Source organism: Berkeleyomyces rouxiae (genome assembly GCF_048999995.1).
Source record: "Berkeleyomyces rouxiae strain 22BRR77 chromosome Unknown BrBRR77_ptg000001l, whole genome shotgun sequence".
Taxonomy (NCBI): domain Eukaryota; kingdom Fungi; phylum Ascomycota; class Sordariomycetes; order Microascales; family Ceratocystidaceae; genus Berkeleyomyces; species Berkeleyomyces rouxiae.
The window spans coordinates 526,164-549,247 of NW_027396491.1; the positions used below are offsets into that span (position 1 = coordinate 526,164).

Sequence of the window (23,084 nt, forward strand, 5' to 3'; positions counted from 1 at the left end):
GGCAGTGCGATAAAGGTCTAGGAGGTTAGAATATAAGGGTTGGTGCAAAGCATAGAATGTGCAGCTTGGAGGCTCTACTCATATCCTGCATAATGTAGACTCACTATAGCTTCAATAGCCTTGGGGGACCGTCGGATGCATCATCCACTTTACCAAACACCCGGCACCATATCAAGCGAAAGGTTCATCTACCATTCGAGACTGAATCTATGAGACGACCTAAATCGATGATTCGTGAGGCCGAGGCAAGCCACAACAGGTAGATGGAGATGACTGTTCAATCCCAAACCATCATGCATCTCGCAAGCTACACTTGAAGCCACTTGTCTTATTCTGTCTGCTGCTCATGGCGAGGCCTTTTCAATCAATGCCTCCACAACGCCGCGAGCCCACATGGGCGAGTCGACATCCAGCGGAGAAAAAATCTTGCACCGGCCATCGGAGAGCACGAAGCCTCCGCACGCAATCTTGGACACAGAAACAGCTGGATGGAAGATATCCAACGCCGTATTTTGGCTGACGTACCGCGCCAGTGCTGCTGTGAATGGGCCGCGGATACTTCTCTCGGCCATCGAGTCCACGCCGCCCGTTCGTTCCAGTCTCTTTCCCGAGCGCACAAACTTGGATAGGTCATCGACGGCAACGACAATGTCCAACGACGTCAGGCCGCAGTCAGCTTTTTCTTCTTCGGGGGCCTGGGGGATGGAAAAGGAGAGCGTGAGTACAAAGTCTTTGGCTGTAGGCCCCTTTATCGGCGTTGAGCTGATCCAGTGCTCCCAAACGCCGATTAGGGTCTTGGCATCTAGGCGCAATGGCACAATGCGGCAGTCAAAGACGCCTTGTAAGAAATCCACAATCACCGCCTTCAACGGCCCAGGCATACGAAGAAGGAGTAGCGGCAGCTGTGCGAATTTATCCCTTGTGCTCAGCGACTCTCCGGCGCCCTCCATCCAAACATCGCCATCGCCCGCTGATTTTGCCGCATCCTTTAGTCTCGGGAGGAGAATAGCCTCTCCCCGTGCGTTTTCATAACGCAGCTCTATCACAAGACCCTGATGGCCGGCCAACTCGCTTTCCGCGTCGTCTTCTGCCGACGTGGCGTTCAAGAGCTCCGTGGCAGCGGCCCAGCGCAGCACGACGCGCTCCAGGGCTCCTGCACGCGCGAGCGACTCGTCGGTCACAGAGGTGACATGGATGCCGCGAACCGTGTCGCCCACAAGGGTATCGCGGAGGCGACGCGAGAGCGTGGCCAGGCGCGCGTCGGTCAGCGGCGACGAGAGATGCAGCGGGGATGCACGGTATGCCGAGAAGGAGGTGTTGAAGACGGTGGTGGGCCCTGATGGGTCCGATTGATCGGCCATGGTGGTGGGCGTGGCCGACAGCGCAGCAGAATGCAAGTTGTGTAAATGGAGAGACCATGAGCCAGGATCTCGACAGTCGAGAATGTAGCACACCCATACCCTAACCCTTGTGTCTCATCGCAAGCAGGATGCCCCACAAATCTGTGTTGGTTAGTTGGCTGGATTCTTCAGGCTTAGACGACCGCTTAATAGCATGCATATTGATAGCCATGTTACCCCTCTCCTTCTCTTCCTCCTCCATCCTCCATGCACACACTTGCGCCAAACCAGCTGCAGTTGGCTTGATCTGCTGATACCCCGCTGTTGGTTTGCGTTGTGGGTGCCGGGACTGCCATTCTCCGAGCGCCGGAGACTTCGGCCTGCGTGCTCTCTCTGGCCTGGACTCCCCGTTGTATCCCGCAGGTAGACCGTTGCTTCTCTCTTTTGCTTCTTCACGTAGTTGGCTATCTTGGTTGATCGCCAATGTGGCTCCCATGTTGGATGGCCCAACTCCCGCTGCCATCCCCCCACCTCGTCGATGCCTTTGCTGGCCTGCATTTCGCCAAAGCTGATTTGCTGGTGCCCGGCGCTTGGTAGTTATTATCTCTTTGCTCCTCCTGCCTAACTTGTTTTGTAAAGCACTTGGCGCCGGCTTTGCCATGGCTTGATTCTGTGATCTTGTTTCTTTCTTTTTCTTTCTTCCTGCCCATCAGCTGTCCTATTTCCCGGCCGCTCTTCACCTATAGGCCCGGACCTATTGTTTCTTCTCGCGCTTCCGTTTCTCCCTGAACCTCACCACAGCCCTGCACGCTATGGACAAGCTCTACCCCCGCGCCCTTCGTAGCGACGAGATTCGTCTTGTGGAAGTTTTCCCTATTCCAGAGGTCGCGACCTACGGCTATGATGCAGAACTCCCCCTTGAACTAAAGCTCCATGTCTTTCGCGCTTCACAGGCCCCCAGGTACACAGCACTATCCTATACCTGGGGCAACTCGGAAGAAGTTGCGCCAGTCTTGGTCAACGGCGCTAGGTTTTCGGTTACGCATAATCTGTATTGTGCATTAGAGCAGTTTCGACTAGACATCAGCGACAGCGATGCCTCACCGGCAGAGTACACTGCGGCATCTGCTCCCAGATCGCAAGAGGGTGGCGATAGCTGGCCATCACACTTCATCTGGGCCGATGCGCTGAGTATAAATCAGTTTGACGAGGCTGAAAAGAGCGCCCAGGTTGCTCGTATGGGTGCCATCTACCGCCATTCAGTATGCGTTATGGGATATCTTGGCGACGATACATCAGGGGACGATTTTGGCTTCGATCCAGCCTACACAGATGCATCTGTAGCCCTGGCCAAGATCCACACCGTCATGGAGAAGTACCATGCCGTTGCCCCGCCGTCTCGATCCTTCTTGGACATCCCAAGCTGGGCGGGCGACATGTTTGCCGACGACTTTTGTTTGTGTGGCGATGCTGAAGAGGATGCCTTTTGGCGGGCTGTCCAAAAGTTCTTTGCAAAGCCATGGTGGTCACGCATTTGGGTGGCCCATGAAATGACGTCTGGACGGCCAACCTGGATTGTTTGTGGCCATGTGCGTATAGATCTCAACGACGTGCTGATGTTTGCGATGCTCATGGCTATAACCCGACTGTATCCCGAAGAGTCTGCCTTTGCTGCCTACGGCATCTCGTCGTTTGTGTACGGAATTAAAGATATGGTAGATCAACAACGGATGTCAGATGTCTACCTACCACAGCTGCTCGATGTGCTCATGTCATGTCGGCATTTTGAAGCAACTGACCCACGCGACAAAGTCTATGCAGCCCTGGGTATGGTGCAGCCTAGTTGCGCCAAGGGACTATTTCCCGACTACTCAAAGAGTTTGTTGGAAGTATACACTGACGTCGTCAAGGCACATGTACGGTCAAGTGACTACAGCACTAAACTCGACTTTCTCGGCGCAGATGGCTTACCAGAGGGGGGGACGACGGGGCTTCCGTCTTGGCTCCCTGACTGGCGGCACAAATCACAGTACCAAGTATCATTCCGCAAATACTTTGACGACATGGCAACGGATTCACATCAAAGGCAACCGCGCAGTCGAAACAAAGGTGCAGTCTACTGTGCGTCGGGAACACGGCGAGATCTCGAAGACCTTGGGATCGTGTCTACGCAGCTGGTTGGATTCTCAGACCGCACACTGCACGTCAAAGGCTACCGACTCGGGTACTTGTACGACCTCCAACCCGCGTTCCAGCCAGGCGATTCACAGCAAGTGATAGACACATGGCACCAGAGTATCGGCACCGAGCAGTACTTTACAGGAGAGACGGAGATGGAAGCATTCAACAAGCTCCTTGTCGCCGGGCTCGAGTTTTCCGGGTACGAAGCCTTTGGCCGCACATCTCGCGCCGACAATCGCGACCTGCACACATCGTGGCAGTCCAGGGATGAGCTTCAGCCGCCACCTAACGGGGTACGCGTCGCATGTACTGGTAGGAAGATGGCAAGGGTCGTGCAAAAGGACTGGAACTCGGACGGCCTGGCATTGGTGCCTGAATGTGCGCGTGAAGGCGACCAGATGTTTGTCTTGCTGGGCGGGCAGGTCCTATATGTGCTACGGCCGGCAGCGGGAGGCGGGTATCGATTCTTGGGCGAGAGTTATGTGCATGGGCTGATGGACGGTGAGGTGTTAGATTTGTTGAAGCAGGGTTTGGCGACGGTGCAAGAGATATTGTTGCGGTAATGATAGTGGAACAGCTTTGTAGATGATTTGAACGGCCTTTTATTTAGCCAACAGAGTTGGTAATGTGTACTTGATTTATATAGTTACAGAGATGGAGCAATTCAATACAGTGTTTATGAGCATGTACAAAGACTGAATATGTTCAAACATCGTCGACTTGAACGACCCAACAGGCTGAAAACTGCGATTGAGATATTCCAAGTATTGTGATCATGTCATACCTCGAACAAATCCTCAAATCTAGTGATATTTCTCACAAAACCGACCATATTTCGCATACTGTTACGCTTGGCACATTCACAAAGGTTGACGGGCGACTTAGCTATAGTAGCACAAGCCCTCCTCCGATTCGGTTTGTGTAACCTTCCATGGTTGGATGAGATCACAAGCAGCCAGGACCTACTACTTCAAAATATCAAAATAAGACATTCATTCTAGTTTACGGATGAAGAAGAGAGTGCACATGAAAGTCCAAGCATCCAATCATACTGATAAATCCAGCGTTCATCAAAAAAACTCCACGTTCTATCGGCGCTGGTGCACCAGGCGTCCTTTGACCCATACCTTCTTGCAGTTGCGGTCGTCGCCGTTAAACAGCCACTTGGCCACCACATCCTCCCATGACTCCCACCCGAATAGATCGACGTTGCCTGCATCCTCGCCTTCATCCTCTGTGCGCCCGCCCTCATCCGTGAGAGTCGCCAGCTTGATTTGGATCGCGTCCCACTGCATCCCCACCGCAAAGGAGCCCACCTTGTCCTCCATGCCCATGACAACAGCGCCCCCCTTTGTCGCCAGGTACAGCACTTCCTCAACGCTGAGCTTGGTCGTCTCGCGCTCTCTGCCCTCGGTCATGCCCATGGCCACGTGGCGTGATACCAGCGCAGCCTGGCGCGCCGCCTCGAGTATGCTGGGCGAGTAGCCGCCGCTAACATCAGTGCCGAGGCCGACATCGATGCCGCGGTCCCACAGCCAGCGCACCCGCGCCGTTCCGCTAGTGATGCAGCTGTTGCTGCATGGGCAGTGAGAGATTTTGCTGCCCCGCAACGCAATCAGCGACGCCTCCTCCTCGGACAGGTGGATGCCGTGCGCAAGAATGGTCCGCGGCGTCAGGAGCCGGGCTTCGTCGTAGACCTTGGCGTAGGAGCCAGCCTCGGGAAACAACGAGCCGACGAGCTGGCACTCTGCCTTGTTTTCCGAGATGTGTGTTTGCACGGGCAGCCCTGTTTCGGCGGCGATTTTACCGAGAATCGACAGTGACTCGCGCGAGCACGACGGCGCAAACCGCGGCGTCAGGATAGGCTTGACTATCTCGTAGGTCGGGTCGATGCTACGGATGTATGCAATGCTCTGCACCGTGGCAGCCTGCGCAGCCTCGGGAGTCTCGTCCCGGTAGTACTCGGGGCACATGGCGGCATGGTCCATGCAGACGCGGCCAACCAGGGCACGCTGTCCGAGTGCCAGGCACACGTCGGCCAGCACGGCTGTGGATGCGGCGGATTGTGTGGCAAAATATGAAGCGGAGGTTGTGCCATGTGCCAGGGTCCGGCGCACACAAGCGGAATACACACGCCGGGCCTTGGCGCCATCAACCAGACTGCTCTCTAGCGGAAAGGTATATGTGTTTAGCCAGTCTAGCAGAGTTGACTTTCCAAAAATGCCGACATTGGGATACTGCGAGGCATGGATGTGTGTATCTAGTGATGTCAGTATGAGTTCTTTCAATGGTCCCAGTAGTGTTCTCACCTATAAAGCCGGGAAAGAAAAACTGCTTGTCTGCCGTGGTGGTGATCTCGACCTCTTCCAGTGCCCATTTCAGCCCCGGTAGCAGCTCGGCCTTGGCTCTAGCCTCATTACAGTCCAGCTGGATAGCTACAATGACGCCATCTGCCGAAACCGCCACTGCAGTATCGTGCCAATACACCAACTCCTCGCGCGACCTGCTGTGTACAAAGTTCCCGAGGAAGAGCTGCGGCCGGCGTCTCTCGGCACGGACACCCGCGGATATTGACTGCGTCATGATGCAAGGAAACAAAACAACGGGGGAAAGAAACAAAACAGACGCCCAGTTCTATCAATCTGAGAATCGGCCGCGTATCAGAATCAGAACACGGTCGTTCGACGTGCTGCTTTGCGTAGAAAATAATAGGAACAATGAAGCCTGGTTCAGCCCGTCCAAGAACCGCTACTCCCCTTGAACTCTAGAATGCCTTCCTGGACAAGTCAACAGTGCAAACCCGCAAACTCTCTCTTAATCAGCCGCCTAATTGCGCGGTGTACGGAATAGTTGTCTGTTTTCTAGCAACGATGGTGAATCTGGTTTGTGAGATGCAGCAGCTTTTTGCCAAGATAAGACTGAATGTTGAGCAAAGCCAGTCAAGCCCAACTAAAAAGAAGACAAAAAGAAGGGAAAAAAACAAAACAAAAAACCGCAGGTGTGTCCATCTCCCTTATACTTTGTAAACTAGCTACTGGTAGTACGTGGTGTCTTATCCAGCCCCTTTTACTCAGCTTCTTCCGCCACAACTTACACGAGGACAGACACGCCAACACCGCTAAAACACTCGGTGACTTGGCTTTTTTTTGGTCAAGATAAGCTTGCATCTGCTCAGCCAGCGGCTTCTTGGAACGCCGGAAACCGTAGGAATCCAGAGTCAAGAGCCGCGGCTCAGCTGGAGCGTGTAGCCCAGACCGCCAATCAACGCTGTCGGGAAATTTGGCTATCATTGGTATCGTTAGGGTTATAGGTCCGCGATCACTCAGGGTTAGACCCATTGGACACGGCGTTCAACAAGCGACATCTGCACCATCTCAATGTTAATCCATCATCTTCATGTTGAACAGAAAACTCTATATTGGTCTCGAACTATTTTTGAACCAAAAAATTAAACAAAACAACCAAAAAGACAACCTGATGCATGCATACAACAACAACCCAAGAATAAAGCACACAAGCAGCCATTATCATATCCCAAAATGAAACACTGAGCAAAAGCTCTCATAAGAAAACCCACGATACAGCTTAAAAGGTAGAAACAGCAACGGCAACAGCCTGTGTCTCCGAGTGAGAAATCGACACGCTTACACTCTTGACACCCGCCTTGGAAGCAGCAGCAGCAGCCTCGCCGCTCAGCTTGACCGAGGGCGCGCCAGTCTCACTGCGCACAATCTCGATGTCCTTCATGGCAGCACCGCCACCACGCGACGTGACACCAAGAGACTTGAAAACCGCCTCCTTGGCACTCCAGCGACCAGCAAATGAGCTCTGCGGGCTGGGAGCACTGCGGCAGTAGGAAATCTCCTCAGCAGTGAAGTTACGTTCAAAGAAGGTCTCGTTGTCCATGTTGATCGCCGAAATATCCTCGACATCAACACCGACCTTGTTGTTCTCAGACTGCACACCTTGAGCCAAAACCTGCACCATCTCGTTGGTCTCACGGCTTTGTGCCGCCGTCTGTGTCTTCTCTGACAGCTTCATGAAGTTGGCAGGGTAGTTCAGCTCAGAGGTCTTCTTGTCTTCAGTCACACGAGCATCGGGGTTCAGCAGAACCTCCGTGAGCTGCTCATCGCTGTACGGCGAGTGAGACTTAGCCACGAAGATGCTGTTGTTGATCAGACCGTTGTGGAAGTAGCGGTAGGTCTTCTTCTGGCGAGACTCAAGACGGGTGGTGTAGTCCTCATAGGTAGCCTTGTCCAGGGTGGCAAACAGGTACCGGGGGTGGATACCAATAGCCTGGGCACCCTTCTGGCCAAAACCGAACGAGGTGACTGAGAAAGCCTTGATGCCATCAGTCTGGATGCTGCGGCTGGGGTAGACAATCATGTCAAACTGCTCCATGACCTTGTCCACGTTGTCGGCGTTGCGGTTACCAGGAACCAAACCAGTGTTCAGAACCTGAAGACAACCGTTCAACATCCAGGCGCCGGCAGCACCCTTGGGGTGACCGGTAAGGTACTTCTGGAAGATACCAAGGACGGCGTTACCCTTCTTGCGGCCAAGATGCTTGAGTTGCTGGCAGATGACAGAGGACTCGTTCTTGTCATTGGCCTTGGTTGAAGTGCCGTGGAAAGAAGCAACATCAAGATCGTCAATAGTAAGACCCCAAGTAGCCAAAGCACCACGCAGAGGAGCAATCGAAGGATCCTTCTTCCAGAAGTGGTTACCCAGGCTGTTGAGAACCTCGGACTCTTGACGAGCAGCCTCCTTGTTGATGTGGGCAATGCGCTCACTGGTGTACTCCTTCTCGTCAATTTCGCCACCCTGGGCCTTGATAGCCTGGACCTCATCATACACATACTCCAGCTCCGACTCTTGCCATTGCTTGATCTGCTTCTTGCGAAGCTCAATCTGGCGGCGGCGGTAGTTGATATCAAGCATAGGCGAAGGGAACTTTCCAGCATGCTCGCGAGCAGTGGTAAGCACACCCTGACCAGGAGCAGGAACCGAACGGCCAATCTTGTCAGAAGCAGTAGTAGTAAGAGCCAGGATACCGTAAATGGGGACACCCATCTCCAAAGCCAACTTAGCAGTCATAATGATCTGAACACCACTGCCCTGAGACTCCATGAAGCCGTTACGGGTGGTGGTTGTGGGACGAGACATCTCCTTGGGCGTGCGGCCATGAGCAAACTCATCGACAGCGTTGCTAGTGGCCTTCATGTTGGCGAACTCGTACGAGCCCTCCTCACCAAAGTCATCAAAGCCACCAACCAGGCAAATGCGAGCCTTGCCTTCAACGATAGTCTCATAACCAATATCAACGGACTCAACAGCAGTGGCGCAAGCACCAACAGGAGTCTTAATAGGACCAGAGGACGATAGCAGAAGCATGTTGACCCACGCACTCATGGTGTTGATGAAAGACTCTTGCAAAATATCGTTCTGCAGAGGCTGGTCCTGGAAACGAGCCTTGTGCATGCCACGCAGAGCGGTAGAACCACCCATACCAGAACCAATGCAGTTACCCACATCAGAAACGTGAACGTACTTGTAGAACTCATAAGGATCGGTAATACCACCGGAAAGCAGGGCCTCGGCAACAGCAACGAGAACGAACAGAGAGACAGGGTCGACTTGGCTGATGATATCCTCGGGAATACCATAGCGTTTCGCGTCCCAGCCAGTAGGGATCTGACCAGCAACGAGGCGGTCGAAACGAAGGGCCTTGGGAATCCAAAGAGAAGCACCCTTCTTGACACGGACAGTGTATTCGCCAGACTCCTGAATCTCGAAGATTTCGACCTTGTCGCCGTGCTCGCGCTTGAACTCCTCGGCAGTCTCCTTGGAGGCCTCAAAAGGCTCAAGGTCTTCCTCAATGACGACCTCGTGCAGAAGCTGCTTCTTGTTGGGGTCGTAACCATCGAACAGCTCAGGCTCAATGAGACGGATCCCGCTGTGCTCGAGAATGAACTTTTCGTACTTGGACTTGATGTCCTTGTCATCAACCGGCTCGCCAGACTTAGCGTCAACCCAGCCGGAGTAAGGCTTGCCCTTGATGGGGCCGTTGTGGTTCTTGATCAAACCCATTATCCAAGCCATCTCGACGCAGCCCTCCAGAGAGAATTCTCCGTAAGCCTCCATCTCCCAGCGAGTACGAGAGTTACCCCAAGGACCAACCTCGGCAAAACCAGTGACAACGACAACCTTCTCCAAATCAACCATGCCCTTGAGTTTTTCATTGAGCGGGGCGATTTCAGAGTCCCAGTCAAGCTTCTCGGGGAAGTCAAACTTGATGTTGGCACGGGGCTGGACAACCTTGCGCTTGTAAAGAGCCTCTGAATCAGCTCCGTTGACAACAGTGTTTTCAATAGCGGTCTCCTTGGAAACGGCCTTTCGAACCTCACTGGTCTGCATGATATCGGAACGAAGTTTGGTCATGATCTCGTTCAGGTTGGGGATGAATTGGAGACCACCGTTGAGATCGGCAAATACAGGCTCGTTCTGGCACAGATCAATAATGGCAGGCGACATGAGGCCAAGAAGGTTGAAGGCCATTTCTTGCTGGGAGAAGGTGCGAACACCAAAAGCCTCAACACCCTCAGCAACAATGTTGTTACCGTTCATCAGACCAGTACCACGGGTCCAACCAATGACTGCACCACAAATGGTGAGGTAGTTGGCCCAGGACTCGGAGTGCCAACGGTTGAAGAGGGTTTCCAGACCCAGCTTAGACTCGGAGTACAGACCATCGTTACCAAAGGTACCATGGTTGGGAGACAGAGGCAAGACAACCTGGGCAGGGCGTGTCTCGAAGCCACGCTCGTGCTTCTGTCTCTTGACAGCACCAAGCAGACGCAGCAAGTTGGTCAGCATGATACGGTGAGCCAGCTCAGACTTGGAGTCCAGATCATCAATTTGACGGCCATTCTCAGAAATGGCAGCGAAGGGAACAATGAAATCTAGATCCCAACCCAGACCGTTCTTGGGGTCGTAGATGTATTCAACAAGAGCCTCAACATCCTGCTTGCTACCCTGATTGAAGGGAACAACAATCAGCTGCGAGCCCCGAGCACCATAGCGAGTGTACATGGATTGGTAGTACTCGGTAACTTCACGAGAGTAACGGCTGGTTGTCACAACAACCTTGGCACCACCACTAATCAACCCCTGCAGAACTTCAGCACCAATGGAGCCAGCACCAGCACCAGTCATCAGAGCATAACGGTCCTTGTAGGTCACACCATCGCGAGCGGCCTCAACCAGGCCGTTGAGGTACTGGCCAGTGAGCTTCTTGCTGTAATCCCAGCCACCGTGGTGGGCCTTGCGCTTGAGATGCAGGAAGGGGATAGTCTCAACCTTGCCCTTGTTACCAGACGACGCCTTCTTGATGTACTTGCCATTGTCCTTAGGGATGATCTGGCTCTCGTTCATGGCGAGCGAGCGTAAGACATCGCCATAGAGGGTCTTGATTTCCAGTTGAGAAGTCTTGGACATCTTGTGCTGCTGCTTGATCAGTTTGTAGATGCGTTGAAGGTCATTTTGCACCTTTGTACGATTGCCATACTCGGAGATCTTGCCACCCTCACTCATTTGCTGCACATAGTGCTCAAGCTTGCGGCAGCTAGCACGGGGGACCTCCTCGTAGTTGAGGTTGCCCTTGGCGTCGATGGTCGTGCGGGGACCAGTAGGAACAGCAACATCCTTGTAATGAGGAGCAACATCCAAAACTTCGCGGCAGTTCTCAATCAGCTGCGCGCCCAGCTCCTTGGCAAGTTTGTAAGTCTCGCCGCGATCAGTGGGGACATTGTCAATGTGATATTGCATGAAGTCGAGGATAGTGGGGCTAGAGCGGTTCATGATGCGGATGCACTGGGAAACAATCTCACGATCAACAACCTGAAGGCGACCAAAGATGATGTCGTAGTACATGGTCAAGCAGTCCTGACGAGCCCAGTTCCACGACGAGTCGTAAACACGAGCCTTGAGAGGACTGAAAGAGGGAGCAATACCAGCAGCATAGAAATCACCATGCTCAGCATTCCAAAGGTCAATCTGGGATTGCAGAACCTTTTCAGTCTGCTGAGCGTTGATGTAAGCCTTGTCGCCAGCGCGAAGGTCCATCTTGAGGTAGCGAGCCAGAAGCTCCAGCTGTTGCTTGAATAGCGCACGTTGATCCTTGGTAAGAGCATCAATGGCAGCGGGGTCCATCATCATACCACCGGCACCACCGGCAGCCGGGCCGGCAGCGGAGGCGGTAGAAAGGCTGATTCCAGCATTCTTGGCGTAGTTCTGAGTGACATTATCAAGGAAGGCCTTGGCATCACCTTCTGAGCCCAGACGGGCAGGGGGCTCCATAGTGAGGGCCAAAAGCAGAGCACCGTCTTGGCGGCCAGATGCCAGGCCCCAGCGAGTTTCCAGGTACTTTCTGGCAGCTGTGATGTTGAAGCCACCAGGCATCTTAGATGATATCAAACGAGCAATGAGACTCTGAGACTGCTTGCCAAGCTGGCCATCAAAAGTAGCCTGCATGGCAGCACCAAGCTCGTCGAGAGGGGTATCTTCGGGCTTTTCCGGTGTCGAGCCGAACTCCTTGCCCAGATCACCGAGGATTTCATTTTGGAGGGTTGATTTGCCTACAATTGAGAAAGAGAGTTAGATTTCCGAGTAGTTTTTAGCTGTGGCGATACCGATCGCTATATAACTTACCACCGACGAGATCTTTGATGGCTTTGCCGAGGGGCACTTCAAGAAGGGGTTTCTTGAGCTTTTGGGCAACAAGAGTCCGCACAATTTCAATTGCTTGCACAGGAGCATCTTCGACCTGGGCAGCAGGGCCAGCACTGGGGGCGGGAGCGGCAGCCACGGGAGCGGCAGCGGCGGAAGCGGGGGCAGCAGGCGTAGCATCGCTGCTGGAGGGAGCAGGAGTCTCGGGCTCCTCCTCAACGGGGTCAACATCGTAGTAGATCTCCTTGGCGTCCTTGTTGTAGCACAGAATCTGGCGCTGCACTGACTTGGCAGCATCGAAGGCCTCGTACTTGCTGGCCAGCGTGCGCTTGGCCATCACGCCCAGAGTGTCGGCAGGACCAACCTCGACGATTCTCTCGGCTGTTTTCTCGGCGAGGAACACATCTTGAGTCTCAATCCATCTGACGGGCGAGGCAAACTGGTAAGCCAAAAGCTCAATGAGCAGAGTGTGGGCAAGCTCCTGTTCGACTTCGGGCCGCATTGTGTCGAGATTTTTGTGTGGGAAAAGGAGGGTATTAGGAGAAGAGGCGTATGGAGGGGTTGTGAAAACCGAGGCCGATTAAGTGAGAAGGCCTCTGCAAGAGCAAGAAAAAAAAACACACCCAAGGACTCGCCTTCCGCTATTTGTCAGGCCTCGCAGTCGTGATAAAAAAGATGCGGTCGACAATGAGCCGTCAGTGGGGGTATGGAGAGAGCGGAGGTGGAAGAAGAAGAAAAAAGACTGGACTAGGCTTCAATTCAGAGAAAGCTGCAATGTGCAGGCGAGGCCACAGCAAACACTCAAGTTTTGTACGGATGGGCGATAAAGGCCGGTCCAATGCGCAATCGCTGCTGTTCAAGGGTTTATCAAAAAAGGAAGGAAGGACAACAGTACAAACAAACAACAAGACAGGCAGGTGCCACCAACCACAAGCACCACCAAAAAAAAAAAAGAGTTGAGGCCGCGCTTCGTTTGATTGGGAACGGGCTCACGGAAGGAGGGCATCAGTTCAAGGGGCGTCCAAGGTACGATAATACCACTACAATTAGCACTTCGTTGGGCCCTGGATGCACTAGGCACTGCATGCCAAAGTATGAGCCATAAGCCATTCGTAGTGTTCAATGGTACAGACAGACGGCTTATCACTGCAACTCTATTGTGGACAGACGTCAAGCAAGAGCGTCTACAAGCAGGACACGACAATTTTCCCAACCAGAAACACCAGGCACTAAGCCGTAACAGGAAGCAAGCATAACACGCATCCTTGGATCTTTAGTCTCAAAGGGTTCTTGTGCTCCACAATTTTCATTGGGGCATCAGGGCAGACTTGCAGACAAGGAGCCAAGCAAGTGCAAATGCCTGCACAAAATGCAGAAGTACAGGTACACTTGATTAGAGCCTGTTGTATAAGTACACGCGCAGCGCCCCACTGTTAAGCTCCGTATAGCTAGCTATACTGGTAGCTATCCCCTGCTCGACCAGCCAGGATGAACTCCCGACGCTTCCTTTTCAAGCGAGTTGTTAGGGTTTCTCGGCTGATCGCCTATCACTGAGGTTATTGACTCGCCACAGTTGTCTCACAACACTATAATCCATTGACCTGCCATTCGGGGCCATGTACAGACATAGTAACCAACTACCAGAAACAGGTTGTAAGGTGTCACAGCAGCCAAAACAACGATTTGGCCCCGATTGTTCCTATTACCATTCAGCATATAGGCTAGTCTGTGAGACAAATCCTTAAGCCATGCCGAGTGTTGGGGCTTACTTGATGCTTGTCTGCCATCTTGTAGCTGGGGTAAACTTCTTGTACAAATACAAGTCGCCCACAATCCACAAAACCCTTGTATCGATAAGCGGGCTTTCAGGACCTCGCCCAAACTACCACTCCGTCAAGGCAAGAAAAAAGGCGTGTTGGCTGCCATTCCCCTTTCTATGTGCGACTGGTCGATTCTTGTCGAATACGGATACTCACTCATTTGGACGTTCAGAATACACCTTTCAAATGGCTGAGATTCAACATCACTAACCCTAACGGTGTATTTGTTCGAAAACTCATTACTAACTCGTTAGCCCATTAGAAATAATGACTATACACACACTATATCAGTCTAGGTGCAGGCAGGACCTAGTAGAATAGACATTATCAGCTAGCTGTCCATCTTATATATAGCCCGTGCTTCCGCGTCGATAGAATCGTTGGGTAATACCAACCTTGGACCAATCTCATCTCATTTTTAGCAACTTTAGATCGTCGACAGGATGAATTCGCTCACTTTGTCTCAACGGCACGTTTTCTCCTTGCGCCGTGTAAGAACATTTCCAACGTACGTCTATCACTGTGCATGTCGGAATAATGGGCAGGTGTATCTCTTTTAAAAATAACCAATTACCTAACTAGTGTTGCTCAAAGTCTTCTGATGAGATGATATAGAGATGATGATGTTATCACGTGCCGGGAAGCCACGAGAACAGCGGTCCCATGAGAACGTCAACTTGAGGCTCAGGGCATTAACCCCGAGTGAGACCTGATGCTAGGTAAACACTGCATTGTTGGAAGCTAAAACATATGTGATCCCAACATCAGCAGCGTTTCTATTGGTTGTGCATAATGTTAGGTTGCGTCTGTTTCTAGGTGTTGGGGATTTGCATGAGACAAAAAAGAGCCGGCTGGCTTTACTGTGAGCTTGCATAGTTACTCCGTGAACAGTTAGTGGCGACTTGTACAGGTACTTGTTACTCCTTTAGACACAGGCAACTACGCATAACAGCGTGGCACCAACAATAAATCATGGGCATTTATTAGCCGCGAGTGCAAAACGAGCGCTGGCTGTCTTTTGTTCTGCGGCTCACAAGGGAAGGAAGCAGGACGCACAGAGTGTGTCAAACGGTGAACGAGGGATGCTAATTGAGACCTTCTTCTAAGAAGTTTTTCAGAAGGTGGGGTGGGTTCTCCCAACAAATAGCGGATGGGCTGGTTGATGCGAAATCCTTTTCTTCTTTCCTCTCATGAGGACCATGTATTATTGATACAGAGAACAAACAACCAAGGTATTAGTAACACGAGAATATGTACCTGGACAGTAGTCTCTTGGTACTAATGACGGTCCAGCCCTGTTAAACTGTTAAACTTGCACTCGTTGAGCGAGCCCACCAGAATAGGCCATCTTACAAAAAAAAAGTTGACATTCTATAGCCAGGTACAACCGCAAGCAAAACTGGCGAATAATACAACCCCCTGCACAAACAAAGTTTGGTGGGGTGCCTGCCCAAACTTCAGCGGTGCAATCGAGAAAGAGCGCCTGTCGCAAGCCTAGTAATTGCCTGGCCTCGGTTATGTAGAGCTCTTGCCAAAATCCGCCATGCCTGCCCTCCAGATGGCCTCCATCGTTTGCTCGTAGTCTTTCTCTCTTCTCCTCTTTATTCTCCTCGATTTCTCTTCCATCTGCACTTCCCCATCCCATCGACTGATCGTCACCGAGCATCATCCTCACCTAAAGCTCTAGTCACCGTGGGGTCATTCTTTCTTCTTGTCGTGGGCCGTCGCTCTCTTCACATGTACAGCTCTTTCTAATACATACACAACACCCACCAATTTTGCACAAGGGTCTGCATTTCTCTCCTACAGCCACTCTCCAGGCCATTCTTTTTTCCTCGTCCTTTTGGCCTCATCCCTTGTCTTCAAGCCAAAACACCAGTGGAGTCTTCACGGGCTTCGATTCCGACTTGTCTGTGAATCTAACGGACTTGTTACCTGGTGGTAAGTTATAGCCTCCAAGTCAATTGACCCAAACTTTGTCAGAATACACTTTGGAATGTCCGCGGTTTCTAACGGCCAACTTTCTTGAAGCTTTCCTCACCCGTCGCATAAATCTCAAAAGATACCCCTCCTCTACTCACAATGTACGGAACTGGCACCGGTCCCCAGACGGGCGTCTCGACCCCGCGCTCCAATGCCTCCCTACGCCCTCTCACCCTTAGCCACGGCTCTCTGGAGTCCTCCTTTTTGGTTCCCTCCAGCCTACACTTCCACGCCTCGCAACTAAAAGAAAGATTCACCGCTACGCTGCCCACACCAACTGATGAGCTGGCTCAGGATGATGAGCCTTCGTCAGTTGCTGAGCTGGTTGCTAGATATCTCGGCTACATTGCTGTCGAGGTTGAGGAGGGCGAAGACGATGCTCAAGGCTCGTACGAGGAGGTTCTGCGTTTGGTCTTGAACGAATTCGAGCGCGCCTTCCTGAGAGGAAACGAGGTCCACGCTCTGGCCAGTACTCTGCCTGGTATCGAGTCCAAGAAACTGGCTGTCATCAGTAGCTACTACAACGCCCGGGCTGTGTCAAACCGTGCCATTAAGCCTCATGAGTCTGCTCTCCTGAGAGCAGTGGACGACCGCGCTGCTTCCATCTACGCCATCTTTGGCGGTCAGGGTAACATCGAGGAGTACTTTGAGGAGCTTCGAGAGATTCACAACACCTACGGCTCTTTCGTGAGTGAGTTGATCACTTCCTCTGCCGAGTTGCTGCGGACTCTCTCCAAGCACCCTGAGGCCGAGAAGATGTACCCCAAGGGTCTTGATGTCATGACCTGGCTCTTGAACCCCGAAGCGACTCCCGATGTCGACTACCTCATCTCTGCTCCCATCAGTTTCCCTTTGATTGGTCTTTTGCAATTGGCCCACTACGAAGTCTCTTGCAAGGTTCTCGGTGTCAACCCCGGCTTCTTCCGTGATCGTCTGCGTGGTGCAACTGGTCATTCGCAGGGTATTGTCACTGCTGCTGCCATTGCAGCTGCTGATTCCTGGGAGTCCTTCCGTGAGGCTACTATCAGTGCCCTGGTAATTCTCTTTTGGATTGGTGCTCGGAGCCAGCAGACTTTCCCCAAGACTTCTCTTTCGCCCAATGTCTTGAGCGAGTCTATTGAAAGCGGCGAAGGCTCCCCTACTCCCATGCTGAGCATTCGTGACCTGTCTCAGACTGATGTTCAGAAGCACATTGATGCTACCAACCACTATCTTCCTGCCGACAGACATATTGGCATTTCTCTTATCAACAGCCCCCGCAACATGGTCGTGGCCGGTCCCCCCATCTCGTTGTATGGTCTCAACACTCGTCTTCGCAAGGTCAAGGCCCCCACCGGTCTTGATCAGAACCGTGTTCCCCACAGCCAGCGCAAGGTTCGATTTGCCAACCGTTTCCTGCCCATCACTGCCCCCTTCCACAGCGCATACCTTGCCGAGGCAAGTGAGTTGATCGATGATGACCTCAAGGACCTTACCATTGATGTCTCTTCCTTGGGCATCCCTGTTTTTGACACTCACACTGGTGAGGATTTGCGGTCGTCTGTTACTGGCAACATTATCCCAGCATTGGTGCGTCTGATCACGCGGGATACCGTTGAATGGGAGAAGGCTACTAAATTTCCTAATGCCACTCATATCCTTGACTTTGGTCCCGGTGGAATTTCGGGTATTGGTGCTCTTACTAGCCGTAACAAGGACGGAACTGGTGTTCGTGTCATTCTGGCTGGAACCGTTTCCGGTACCTCCAACGAAGTTGGCTACAAGCCCGAGCTGTTTGACCGTGATGAGGATAACGCTGTCAAGTATGCTATCAACTGGGTTAAAGAGTTTGGCCCGCGTTTGGTCAAGACTTCAAATGGTCGCACGTACGTGGATACCAAGATGAGCCGTGTCTTGGGTGTGCCCCCTGTCATGGTTGCTGGCATGACTCCTTCTACAGTTCCTTGGGATTTCATTTCCGCTACCATGAATGCTGGCTACCACATTGAGTTGGCTGGTGGTGGTTACTACAACGCCAAGACCATGACCGCGGCTCTCAACAAGATCGAGAAGGCCATTCCTGCTGGACGTGGTATCACCGTTAACCTGATTTATGTCAACCCCCGTGCTATGGGATGGCAGATCCCCCTTATTGGACGTCTTCGTGCTGAAGGCGTTCCTATTGAGGGTCTTACCATTGGTGCTGGTGTTCCTTCTATTGAGGTTGCACAGGAGTACATTGAGACTCTGGGTCTGAAGCACATTTCTTTCAAGCCCGGATCTGTTGATGGTATTCAATCCGTCATTAACATCGCCAAGGCCAATCCCAACTTCCCTGTCATTCTTCAGTGGACTGGTGGCCGTGGTGGTGGCCACCACTCATTTGAAGACTTCCACCAGCCCATCCTTCAAATGTACACTCGCATTCGCCGTCACGACAACATTATCCTGGTTGCTGGTAGTGGTTTCGGCGGCGCTGAAGATACCTACCCGTACATTACTGGTGAATGGTCCAAGTCATATGGCTACCCTCCTATGCCTTTTGATGGTGTCCTGTTTGGTTCCCGTGCTATGGTTGCTAAGGAGTGCCACACCAGCAAGAATGCCAAGAAGGCTATTATCGATGCTGCAGGTGTCTCTGATAGTGAGTGGGAGAAGACCTATGCTGGTCCTGCCGGTGGTGTGATCACCGTTCGCTCCGAGATGGGCGAACCTATTCACAAGCTAGCCACTCGTGGTGTCCGCTTTTGGGCCGAAATGGACCAGAAGATCTTCAGTCTTCCTCGTGAGAAGCGCGTTCCTGAGCTGCGCAAGATGCGTGATTACATTATTCGCAAGCTCAACGCCGATTTTCAGAAGGTGTGGTTCGGCCGCAACAAGGCTGGCGAGGCTGTCGACCTAGAGGATATGACCTATGGTGAAATTGTTCGCCGGATGGTCGACCTTTTGTATGTGAAGCACGAGTCTCGCTGGATTGACTCAACTTACACTCGCCTCGTTGGCGATTTCATCCACCGTGTTGAGGAGCGTTTCACCACTGCCTCCAACCAGGCTTCCATGCTTCAGAGCTATGCCGACCTAGACGAGCCCTTTGGTACCATTGAGCGCATCCTTGCCCAATACCCTGAAGCTGAGAACCAGATTGTCAACGCCCAGGATGTGCAGTACTTCGTCACTCTTTGCCAGCGCCGTGGCCAAAAGCCTCCTACCTTCGTTCCCACTCTGGACGATAGCTTTGAGTTTTTCTTCAAGAAGGACTCGCTCTGGCAGTCGGAGGATCTTGAAGCTGTCATTGATCAAGATGTTGGCCGTACCTGTATCCTCCAGGGTCCTATTGCAGTCAAGTTTTCTACTATCATGGATGAGCCTATCAAAGACATTCTTGACGGTGTTCACGAGGGCCACATTAAGAGCTTGCTGCAAGACAGCTATGAAGATGACGAGTCCACGGTCCCTGTTGTGGAGTACTTTGGGGGTAACCTGATCGAGCCTGAGATTCCTCTGGATATTGAAGGTTTGACTGTTGCCTACGATGCCACCAAGAACACTTACCGCCTCTCATCTTCTCCCGCGGCTCCCCTGCCTTCTGACGATGCCTGGCTCTCTCTTTTGGCTGGTCCCAACCGCTCATGGCGCTACGCTCTTCTCATGTCAGATGTTCTTGTTCAGGGACAGAAGTTCCAGACCAACCCTATTCGTCGTATTTTTGCTCCTGCACGTGGTCTCTTTGTTGAAATCAACCACCCCAACGATCCCGCTAAGACTACTGTCATTGTCAAGGAGCAGCCCCGTCACAACCACTACGTCGATGTCATCGAGGTGAAGCTGGCTGGTCCCAACCGCATTGTTGTCAACATGATCAAGGATACTACTGCCCTGGGTTCCCCCGTCCCTCTGGTCCTCGAGTTCACTTACCACCCTGAGACTGGATATGCTCCCATTCATGAAGTTATGGAAGGTCGTAACGATCGCATCAAGGAGTTTTATTGGCGTGCGTGGTTTGGTGATGAGCCTCTGGATCTTGATGCTTCTGTCACTGGAACTTTTGATGGTGGTAAGACTGTTGTTACTGCTGAGGCCATCAAGGACTTTGTTTACACTGTTGGCAACACAGGCGAAGCGTTTGTTGAGCGCCCCGGAAAGGAAATGCTTGCTCCCATGGACTTCGCCATTGTTGTTGGCTGGAAGGCCATCACAAAGCCCATCTTCCCCCGCACTATTGATGGCGATCTATTGAAGCTGGTTCACTTGTCCAACCAGTTCCGCATGATGCCTGGGGCTGAGCCTCTGAAGAAGGGTGACGAGATCACCACTACTGCCCAGATTAATGCTGTCATCAACCAAGAATCTGGAAAAATGGTCGAGGTCTGCGGTACCCTGTGCCGTGACAATGAGCCCGTGATGGAGGTTACTTCTCAGTTCCTGTACCGTGGCACTTACACCGACTTCGAGAACACCTTCCAGCGCAAGATTGAGACCCCTGTACAGGTTCATCTTGCCACTAGCAAGGACGTTTCTGTTCTCCGGTCCAAACAGTGGTTCATGGCTGACGAGATTCCTCAGGGAATTGAACTTCTTGGCAAGACTCTGACCTTCCGTCTTGAAAGTCTTGTGCGCTTCAAGGATAAGGACATTTTGTCTAGTGTTCAGACTTGCGGCCCCGTTCTGCTCGAGCTACCCACCAAGGAAATCATTCAGATTGCGAGCGTTGATTACCAGGCGGGTGTTTCTCACGGGAACCCTGTGATTGACTACCTGAACCGCAACGGATCTCCTCTTGACCAGCCTATCAACTTCGAGAACCCTATTCCTTTGAATGGAAAGAACCCCCTGATTCTGCGTGCTCCTGCGTCGAACGAGAACTATGCCAGAGTTTCTGGTGATTACAACCCTATCCATGTTTCTCGTGTCTTCTCAACATATGCCAACCTGCCGGGTACGATTACTCACGGCATGTACTCAAGTGCTGCTGTTCGCAGCCTTGTTGAGACATGGGCCGCGGAGAACAATGTCGGCCGTGTTCGTAGCTTCCACGCTTCTCTTGTGGGCATGGTTCTTCCTAATGATGCCATTCAAGTTCAGCTGCAGCACATTGGTATGATTGCCGGCCGTAAGCTTGTCAAGGTTGTTGCTAGCAACAAGGAAAGTGAGGAAAAGGTTCTACTTGGTGAGGCGGAGATTGAACAGCCTGTGACTGCCTATGTCTTCACTGGCCAGGGTTCACAGGAGCAGGGCATGGGTATGGACCTTTACGCTAGCAGCGATGTGGCTCGCGAGGTTTGGGACCGTGCCGACACTTACCTCATGGACAATTATGGCTTCTCAATCACCAACATTGTCAAGAACAACCCCAAGGAGTTGACTGTGCACTTTGGCGGTCCTCGTGGTAAAGCTATTCGCCAGAACTACATGACTATGACGTTCGAGACTGTGGGTGCCGATGGCAGCATCAAGTCAGAGAAGATCTTCAAGACAGTTGACGAGACGACTACCTCTTACACCTACCGCTCGCCTACCGGTCTCCTGTCAGCCACCCAGTTCACCCAGCCGGCCTTGACTCTTATGGAGAAGGCCTCGTTTGAGGATATGAAGGCCAAGGGATTAGTTGCTCGTGACAGCACTTTCGCTGGTCATTCGCTGGGAGAGTACTCTGCACTGGCTGCTCTAGCGGATGTTATGCCGATCGAGTCGCTTGTTTCGGTTGTGTTCTACCGTGGTCTGACTATGCAGGTTGCTGTAGAGCGTGATGCTGCTGGTCGGTCCAACTACTCGATGTGCGCCGTCAACCCTAGCCGTATTTCCAAGACCTTCAACGAGGAGGCTCTGCGCTTTGTTGTCAGTAACATTGCTGAGGAGTCTGGCTGGTTGTTGGAGATTGTCAACTTCAATGTGGCCAACATGCAGTACGTCTGCGCTGGTGATCTGCGCGCCCTGGATACGCTGACGGGCGTGACCAACTTCCTCAAGAAGCAGCAGATAGACATTGACGAGCTGCGGGCCAACATTGATGAAGCCAAGGATGTCCTGCTGAAGGTGATTCGCGGCTGCATGGAGGCGACTTTGAAGAAGCCTACGCCTGTCGAGCTAGAGCGTGGCTTTGCCACCATTCCACTGCGGGGAATTGACGTGCCTTTCCACTCAACCTTCCTGCGCTCTGGTGTCAAGCCTTTCCGTTCCTTCCTGCTGAAGAAGATCAACAAGACGACGATCGACCCGTCCAAACTGGTGGGCAAGTACATTCCCAACGTGACGGCTCGTCCGTTTGCACTGACAAAGGAGTACTTCGAGGATGTCTACCGGTTGACCAACTCGCCCCGCATTGCTGCTGTCCTGGCTAACTGGGAGAAGTATGCTGATGAGCAGGAGACTGGAGAGAGCGGTGAGAGTGGTAGTGACAACGCCGCTGACGGTGCTGGTGTTGCTGCTTAAACCAATGATGCGATAATATGGCCTGTGTTTTGTTGAAAATGAATTGGAAAAAAGGGGTGGGGGCTGTGCTTCTCTTATTGTTGTGTTTTCTATTTTTTGGGATTATTTTTGTTGTGATATTTCTGTAGACAATTGAGATTTGAAGTTTTCCGATGCACACACAGTTTACGTTTTGTTTATGAATTCGGTCAATGTCCATGTCTTTTTGTCCATGATACATGGAGATGTGCACGTATAGGAAACGATGTCTTCATATCATGTAGTTAGTTAACTAGTTATTTTCCTTTCGTCCATCTTTCAAAGCACATCAAGTCACTCTAAGCCCGTCAAATACGATATTACCCCCTTGTCCCGTCTATCACACACACCACCAAACAACAAGGTGTGACTCGACACACTCTTCTCTTGGTCTTCCCGATGACCAGCCAAGGGCGCAGAACGCACCATCTAACCACGCCGATGTCCCTTGCGCCTAGTCAATGGCGTCGAACAAGTCAGACAGCTGGTTATTGACGGCCGTTTCTCGTTGTCCCCTCGCTCCTCTCTCCCTTTTTTTTGCGACAGAAGGAATGCAAAAAAGGAAATGGGCGTTGTGTCGTGGAAGTCAAGGGACAAGGGAGGGCGA

General features: G+C 52.2%; 5 protein-coding genes across 5 annotated transcripts; 2 read left to right on the plus strand and 3 right to left on the minus strand.

Annotated features, from left to right (window-relative positions):
* Positions 1-344: 344 nt before the first annotated feature.
* BROUX77_000162 (uncharacterized protein) lies at positions 345-1,361 on the minus strand (the record flags this gene model as incomplete). Its single annotated transcript, XM_073746068.1, has 1 exon — positions 345-1,361. One exon carries the CDS (start codon positions 1,359-1,361, stop codon positions 345-347), a length of 1,017 nt encoding a protein of 338 aa, XP_073608399.1.
* Positions 1,362-2,152: 791 nt separating this feature from the next.
* On the plus strand, positions 2,153-4,084 carry BROUX77_000163 (uncharacterized protein; the record flags this gene model as incomplete). Its single annotated transcript, XM_073746079.1, has 1 exon — positions 2,153-4,084. The coding sequence occupies one exon, from the start codon at positions 2,153-2,155 to the stop codon at positions 4,082-4,084; it is 1,932 nt and encodes a 643-aa protein (XP_073608400.1).
* A 525-nt stretch (positions 4,085-4,609) lies between these two features.
* BROUX77_000164 (uncharacterized protein) lies at positions 4,610-6,104 on the minus strand (the record flags this gene model as incomplete). The annotated part of the gene is made up of 2 exons (XM_073746090.1): positions 4,610-5,781; positions 5,831-6,104. The coding sequence occupies 2 exons, from the start codon at positions 6,102-6,104 to the stop codon at positions 4,610-4,612; spliced, it is 1,446 nt and encodes a 481-aa protein (XP_073608401.1).
* A 1,002-nt stretch (positions 6,105-7,106) lies between these two features.
* Positions 7,107-12,750, minus strand: BROUX77_000165 (uncharacterized protein; the record flags this gene model as incomplete). The annotated part of the gene is made up of 2 exons (XM_073746101.1): positions 7,107-12,157; positions 12,231-12,750. The coding sequence occupies 2 exons, from the start codon at positions 12,748-12,750 to the stop codon at positions 7,107-7,109; spliced, it is 5,571 nt and encodes a 1,856-aa protein (XP_073608402.1).
* Positions 12,751-16,150: 3,400 nt separating this feature from the next.
* On the plus strand, positions 16,151-22,459 carry BROUX77_000166 (uncharacterized protein; the record flags this gene model as incomplete). Its single annotated transcript, XM_073746112.1, has 1 exon — positions 16,151-22,459. One exon carries the CDS (start codon positions 16,151-16,153, stop codon positions 22,457-22,459), a length of 6,309 nt encoding a protein of 2,102 aa, XP_073608403.1.
* Positions 22,460-23,084: the final 625 nt, after the last annotated feature.